The sequence below is a fragment of the Gekko japonicus genome, unplaced genomic scaffold (genome assembly GCF_001447785.1).
Source record: "Gekko japonicus isolate JY-2015 unplaced genomic scaffold, Gekko_japonicus_V1.1 scaffold2079, whole genome shotgun sequence".
NCBI classification, from domain to species: Eukaryota; Metazoa; Chordata; class Lepidosauria; order Squamata; family Gekkonidae; genus Gekko; species Gekko japonicus.
In genome coordinates this window covers 55,516-63,265 of record NW_015175426.1, presented here as the reverse complement: position 1 = coordinate 63,265, position 7,750 = coordinate 55,516, and the positions used below count along the sequence as shown (strand labels likewise).

Here is a 7,750-nt window from a genome sequence, read left to right as displayed (position 1 = left end):
CTTCAGCGCAGGGGTAATAATGCTTGTCGGCAAGTGGCGGGTGTGTCAGTTGCTTGGTGTCACCATCTTTTGTAGCCTCATCTTTGGCATCATCACTTGCGTGACTGGCGTGCTGGGCGTCGGTAGCGGGGTGGAGATTTCCCGGCGCCTGCAGCGCAGCAACCCCCGTGCCGACCCCCTGGTTTGTGCAGCTGGTCTGATCGGCTCAGCCCCCTTCCTCTTCCTGGCTGTGGTGAGCGCGCAGGGGAGCATCGTCGCCACTTACGTGAGTTTGCCTTGCTCCTCGAGTTTCCCCGGTCCCTGTAGTATAGCCCTTGGGCACCGAACACGGCTGGCATAATCTTTCTCCTCTTCATGCCTGATAGGTTTTCATCTTCATTGGCGAGACCCTCCTTTCCCTCAATTGGGCCATCGTTGCCGACATGCTTCTGGTGAGAATCTGGAAAAGGGGAAGGTGCGGTGGGAACAAAGCTCTGTGGTTTGCGACAGTCACCGTATTAGATCTCTTCTCTTTCCTCCTCTCCTCCATTGTTGGTGACATTCTCTTCCCTCCAAAGGAAGAACTATTTCATGTTATATATTTTAAACATTCCAACCCCGCATTTTGACACAAAAGTACCCCCCTAGATGCCTTTAATAGCTGCAGAACTGCCTTTTACTTTTATTAATGTTTTTGCACCAGAAGCCAGCGTTACTCTGTCACGGCCGGATTTGGTGCAAATCATTGTAAAGGTAAAGGTAAAGGTTCCCTTGCTCGAAAGCCAGTCGAATCCGACTCTAGGGTTGCAGTGCTCATCTCCGTTTCAAAGCCGAAGAGCCAGCGCTGTCCGAAGACGTTTCCATGGTCATGTGGCCGGCATGACTAAACACCAAGGCACACGGAACGCTGTTACCTTCCCACCGAAGTGGTACCTATTTATCTACTTGCAATTTCTTGCTTTCGAACTGCTAGGTTGGCAGGAGCTGGAACTAGAGACGGGAGCTCACTCCATCATGCGGCACCCGGGTCTCGAACTGCTGAACTACTGGCCTTCCACAGCCTGCAGTTCAGCGTCTTAACCACTTGAACCACCACAGCTCCGCAAATGCAGTTCAGCGTCTTAACCACTTGAACCACCACAGCTCCGCAAATCATTGTTACTCCCCCCATAACAGTAATATTGTAAGAACGTAAGAGAAGCCATGTTGGATCAGGCCAATGGCCCATCCCATCCAACACTCTGTGTATCACAGTGGCCAAAAGCCAGGTGCCATCAGGAAGTGCACCAGTGGGGCCAGAACTCCAGAAGCCCTCCCACTGTTGCCCCCCAAGCACCAACAAATACAGACAATGACTGCCCCAGACATAGTGTTCCATCGATACCTTGTGGCTAATAGCCACTGATGGACCTCTGCTGCATAGGTTTATCCTATCCCATCTTGAAGCTATGCTTGTAGCCACCACCAGTTCTTGCAACAGTGAATTCCAGGTGTTAATTACTCTTTGGGTGAAGAAGTACAGTTCTAAGCCTGCTGCTCATTAGTTTCATTGAGTGCCCCCGAGTTCTTATGTTGTGAGAAAGGGGAAAATATCAGTCTACTTTGAACAGGGTGTTGTTGTTTTTTTAAATCAAGCACTTATGTCCTGCTTTAGTATCGCCAATTGCCAAAGATGCTCATATAAACAAATCAAGTATCATAAAATCAAGTACAGTCAATAAAACTGAACACCAAATAAAAAGAGAATCACAAAGCATATGGGGTGTAGTGGTTCAAGCACAAAGAAGCACCACATTAAAAGCCAAACAAGACTGTATTGCTCCTTGGGGCATCGTGAACAGGCACTCTGTATACGTTTTGTGCCCCTGAGCGTTAGGTCAAATGCAAAAGGTACAACCTGTGACCATTTGTCCCATTCACATTTTTTTCTCCTCCATGTGTGTGAGAGAGGGAGAGAGACAAATTGCCTCTGGTTTCCAGAAGCTTGTCATGATAAATCTTCTGCCGCAAGACTCTTTTTTTGGCATGTGCTGTAAAAAGCGTAACATCACATTTTTTAGTAGCCCGTGGAGAGCCCTGAGGGATCCCTCCGTTCTCCAGCAGAGGGCACCAGTAAGTCGTCTTTGTTCTCTTTCCAGTATGTCGTCATCCCCACCCGTCGATCCACGGCCGAAGCTTTCCAGATCCTGCTTTCCCATCTCCTGGGTGATGCTGGGAGCCCTGCGCTTATTGGCCTGGTAGGGGCTAGGAGCAGCCTGTCCTGAGTTATCGCAAAAGCACTTTTCATAACCTTTGCGAGGTTCATCTTCCCACCCGGCCTGTTAAATCGAATGGCTCCCCTTTCCTGCGCTGCCGCACCTTGGGATTCTCTTCAAGCTATATGAATGTTTTGCAGAGCCCAGATACTTGCATCTTTTCAGATCTGAGACGATACGGCCAGGGTAGGCCTTTGCAGTGTTAGTTCAGGCCTAGGGGGAAATGTGTTGCTGTGCCATCAAATTGGAGTGTGTCCCGTCTGGTGTGGCCTCTGCTGCACTCTTTTCCTTGCCTGCCTGTAGGATTGCCAACCCCCAGGTGGCACCTGGAGATTTCCCACTAATACAGTTGATCTCCAAACGACCAAGATCAGTTGCCCTGGAGAAAATTGCCGCTTTGGAGGATGGGTTCTATGGCATTATACCCTGCTGAGGTCCCTCCTTTTCCAGACCCCACCCTCTCCACACGCCACCTCAGAATTTCCAGATATTTCCTAAACCAGAGATGGCAACCCTTACTTGCCTGAAAGGATTCTTAGGCCTCGGCCACACGGGCAGGAAAATGGGGGGGGGGCGTGGCTGTTTGCCCCGGAGCAAACTAACGCGCGACTGCGCGATCAGGCTTCGGGTTGAGGTCCCGTCAAGCTCCCGTGGTTAGGGGGAAGGTGCCGATCACACACAGGGCAAAGAAGCGGAGCGGCGCAGCAAACGGGGTTGTGTTTTGTTTTTAAAACTTAAATGTGCGCATGCTCCGTTGGGTGCTTGTGCACATCCGTGGAGACTTGGGGGGGGAACCTTTTTGCGAGGGGACATGGGCGGGTGCCGGAACTACCACCAGAAACGCGATCAGACGCCCACCCTTGCCCCGCGGTTTCTGGAAACTAGTACCTCCGAGGTACTAGCTTTTTACCCCGCATCTTCGGCGGGAAGCTTCGGGTGCGCCACGGGAGCTCTATGCTTCCCAGATGTGGCGGTGAGATCGCGCCCGGAAAATCCGCCTATCTTCCGTCTCTCTAGCGTACCTAATGCTCCATGTGACCGGGGCCTTAGATGCAGTTTTTCCGAAGCCGCATTCTTTCCAAAGTAAGACAGAGAGTGGCAGAGATAGGTTTTGCCATTGCTTTCCTTGCCTGTAGGCAGTTCCTCCTTGCCTTGGGTGACCAGCTAAGCGGCATTTCTTGTCTCTGACCCAGGTGTTTTTCGTTTTGGAGGGGCAGTGTCTCTGTGATTACCCTCTGGGTGCTGACTGATCTGTCTCCTCTCTTGTACCCGCCCTGCCCCTAGATCAGCGACCGAATCCAGCGCAGTCGCCCCCCGTCATACATGTCGCAGTTCCGGAGCCTTGAGTACGCTCTGATGGCCTGCGCTTTCGTGGGAGTGATTGGCGGCGGTTTCTTCTTGGCCACGGCCTGCTTCATCCAGGCGGACCGTAAACGCACTGAGCTGTACACACAAGGTAAGAAGGCCCCTTTCCCTGCTAGCGAGCTTGTTTATAGGCCACGCATAGATTGTATCTGAGAGGGGGGGGATAGAAGTCATCTTAAAACCATAATAGGTTTGCACCGTACAAAACTGCTTCAAAAATGCAAAACGGTCCCTGAAAATGCATCGGAGGCAAAATCCCAAGCCGAGGGAAGGATGCTGTTGCAAATCAGAGCCAGGAGGACCTTCTCAGCTTCTGCTGAGGATCATTCGTCACCCTCGGGGATGAAACCGAAGGCCTGGCTCCGGGTGGCAGGTGACGACCTTCCCGTGCATGGGCGGTGTCAGAAAGAGAATTGGGTCTGACCAAAGAAAAGGGAGGGTGAATGCAGGAAGGGGAGGGGTGCCTTTGGCATGTCCGTCACAGGCCCCGAAGAGCTCTGCAGGTCAAGGACCGGCACTGCCAGCTGGATCTAGAACAGGGGTGGTCAAACTGTGACTCGGGAGCTGCACGCGGCTCTTTCACATATACTTTGCGGCTCCCGGCAGGGTGGCTGTTTGGTGTAGTGGTTAAGAGTAGCAGACTCTAATCTGGAGAACCGGGTTCGATTTCCCACTTCCCCATTTGAAGCTAGCTGGGTGACCTTGGGCAAGTCACAGCACTCTCAGCCTAAAAATAAGCATAGCTCACCACCTAGTGGTACAAAAAAAAGCTACAGCTTTGGCAGCCAAACAATCCCTCTGGGATCTCCTGGCTATTCCAAACACACTGCCATAAGATAATTAATTAAGAAGAAGAGAAGAAGAAGAGATTGGATTTATACCCCACCCTTCACTCAAAGTCTCAGAGCGGCTTACAAACTCCTTTCCCTTCCTCTCCCCACAACAGACAGCCTGTGAGGTAGGTGGGGCTGAGAGAGCTCTGACAGAAACTGCCCTTTCAAGGACAGCTCTGACAGAACTATGGCTTGCCCACGGTCATCCAGCAGCTGCAAGTGGAGGAGTGGGGAATCAAACCTGGTTCTCCTAGATTACACACAACCACTACACCAAACTGGCTCTTAATGGTGTGTGATAGTCCTATGGGCCCAGCCAAGGCAGAAACCTCTGCTGGCTCAAGACTATGCCTAAAAGCAAGTCAGTCGAGAGACAAAGCTGATTAAACCTCCCCCGCCAACGGGCTCTGTAGACAGCCCAAACCCTGACACTTTCCTCTTATCCCCCCAGGTCAGCTGAACGAGCCGTCGGAAGGCGAAGATCGCATCGTGGTTCCTCAGCGTGGCCGATCGACAAAAGTCCCTGTTTCCAGTGTCCTCATATGAAGGCAGCCCCCTACCCCTCTCATCCGGTTTCGGGAAGGAGTGTGGACTCGTGCCCTCTGTGCTTGGCTGATCCAGGGAGCTGGGGAGGGGGGCTCTCTGAATGGACCAAGGCGGGGGTGTGTGTGTTGTGGACAGCTGCTTTTTGGTGTATGAGGGATTTTTATAAAGCACAAACTTTATCCAGAGTCACGTGTCTGTATTTTTCCAGCTGGGTGGAATGGGGTGATGCACTGCTCCTTGCATTTTCTCCCCCCCCCCAAAAAAAAGAAAGAACTTTGGGTGATGAGGTCTAGGAGGGTGACTTTGTGTATAGAATGGAGGCAAACAGGGGAGCTGCTGCTCGGTTTTGAGAGAGGGGAGGCATTCAAAAGCTTTTGGCTAATGGGCAACAGTTAAAATGCCTGGAACAAAGTTTTTATTCTGGGTATAAGCTTTTGTGTGCATGTGTATCTGATGAAGTGTGCATGCAAGCGAAAGCTTATACCCAGAATCAAACTTTGCTGGTCTTAAAGGTGCCGCTGGACTCAAACTTTGTTCCGCTGCTTCAGACCAACACGGCTGGCCACCCAGTTAAAATGATTGCGAGAGAAGCTGTAAATTGGCCCCATTGGTTGATCACGCTATGAATGATCATCTGTGTAGCTCATAACAGTTCTGATGATTGAAATGTGCTCCGGCGTTCCTTTTCTCCTTACTTTCTTCCTCTACGAGCAACACCTGAAGAGGCTATAGTCAATTCGAATTGCATTTTAGTTGAAATTGTGGGGGCATTCTAGGTTTTGGCTTCTAACGTCGGACCTGTTGTGTATGCACTTGTGAGTTGCTTGAGCTCTTCCTACTTTTGACGGTTTACTGCCACATCCAAGGAGCTGCCTCCATTGAAAAGCGGCGTGGCGAGATGACTTTGGATGCTTGGTTGATGAGTTGTGGCCTGGCTATTTCATATCTGTGAGCCATTGCTTGGTTCTGTGGTCATTGCGCAGAGGGCGTGGTTTGTGTGCGAACTCTTAATGTGAGGTTGGAATGGATTCTGGGGACCCTGTGAGTGTACTGTGTCCTTCTCTCTGTAGTAAGTGGATTGGGTCATTTGTGTGCTTTGTCAACAGGTGCATTTTGCTCTGCCGTAGAGATGTGAAGGCCCGGAAAAAAACCGGAAAAATTCGGGGGGAAACCCGGTTTTTCCTGAAGCCTTTTTGTTTTTTTCTGAAAAATTGGAAAAATTGAAAACAAGACAAGGTGTTCAAATATTTTCCAAATCATTTCTAAAAAATATTTATGGTATCAGATTGATCTAATTTCTGTGCACTGAGGACAAGCAAGTCCTAGGTTACAAACTGAACTCTCCAATGCAAGAGCAAGATGCATTTCTTCCTTTAGGAGGTGCGATTGTCAGAAGAAAATAAAAAAGTTTCAGTTTTGTTTTTGCATGTGGGTGGGTATTCTGTTTGTAATAATTGTTTGGATACACTATATTTTTAATATGCTAGTTGTGATAATTTCATGCAAAGTAAAAATGTCCATAGTCATATTTTATGTTCCTAAAGTAACAGAATGACTTTCAATCTAGAAAAGACAAAAGAAATGCTAATGTAGCATTTTTTTTTTCAATTTTTCCGAAAATTTCCGTTTTTTCCTGGGGGGAAAAAACGGGAAAACCCCGGGTTTTTTTCCAAGCTTCAAAATTTCCGGAAATTTTACATCTCTACTCTGCCGTCACTTCAGTGTGATGTGGCTTATGCATTTCTGTTTGCAGTGCTCAAGTATCTGAGGGCTTTTTTAAAAAACAAAAGGCTTTTAACAAAAAAATCATAGGGGGAAGGCTGAATTGTGGACATTTTAACCCTTCCCCCGGCCTGGTTGTCAGTTCATAAGCACCGATTCTGCTCTGTCCTTCACATCTTCTTGGAATGTTAGAAAAGTGACAGATTGCAGATCTGCTGCTATTTAGTTTGGCTGTCAGTTTGATGAGCTTGTGTACTCACGGGGTTTAGTAGTGAGAGCTTCTGGCCTTGGGGGTCAGGGGGCTAGACAGGGTGACTTCTCGGGTCCTGTCCTGCTGTATGATATGGACTGTGAACAGGCCGCAATGCACAGTTTACGAGTGCAGTCTTCAGTACTGAGTGTGGAGTTCAGTATCCGCTGCTCCTCTGGAGTTTTGTTTTTCCTCCTGTGTTTCTAGCCTTTGTGGTCGAGAAGAAGCACTTGAAAGCGTACTAGCTGAATTCTCAAGAGCTGGGGTGAGGGTGGAACAGGGCAGATTTCCCTGGAGGGGTGGCATAGAAATTTTTCAGGTAAATGAATAATAAACAGCGTTCCCACAGTCAGCTTTCTGGATTTCATCTCAACGCATGTAGTTCCTCTCCACTGGTTGCAGCAGCCCGGTATATAAAACAAGCAAGTGCATCCTAAATCTGAAGAAGTCCACGCAGGTCAGAATGTGTTCCATGCTTGAGATAGAATTTGGGTCCGCTGCTCTTTCCAGTCGCGAGGGCAGCTTCCAAGCTGGGGGTGGGTGTTGCGATGTATACATATTTGCCCCCCTTTTCGAATTAACTTTATGGCTTGCTGGTTTGAAGGGAGCCCAGAAGGGAACTGTGTGGAGGAGGTGTGAAGTGCCCTTTCAGAGAGGATGGGGAGGGGAAGCCCTCACACACTCAGTTCAGGACCGGGGAGAGAGAGAAACGATGTGTCAGTGTGTCTGAGACTTTTGTCAGTCAACTGGTATCTTGAAGCGGCAGGTGGGTTCACACATGGTGAGCAGCCCTGCTAGAA

The 7,750-nt window shown here is 49.4% G+C and overlaps 1 protein-coding gene across 1 annotated transcript in view; it reads left to right on the top strand.

Annotated features, from left to right (window-relative positions):
• The window catches only part of SPNS1 (spinster homolog 1 (Drosophila)), a 10,640-nt gene extending 5,457 nt beyond the window's left edge, over positions 1–5,183 (top strand). The window contains exons 9-13 of the mRNA XM_015425813.1: positions 76–265; positions 366–431; positions 2,118–2,216; positions 3,519–3,690; positions 4,884–5,183. Coding sequence (XP_015281299.1) covers positions 76–265; positions 366–431; positions 2,118–2,216; positions 3,519–3,690; positions 4,884–4,978 — 622 coding nt within the window. The 3' untranslated portion in view covers positions 4,979–5,183. The remainder of the gene's footprint in view (positions 1–75; positions 266–365; positions 432–2,117; positions 2,217–3,518; positions 3,691–4,883) is intronic.
• The last annotated feature ends 2,567 nt before the right edge of the window (positions 5,184–7,750 follow it).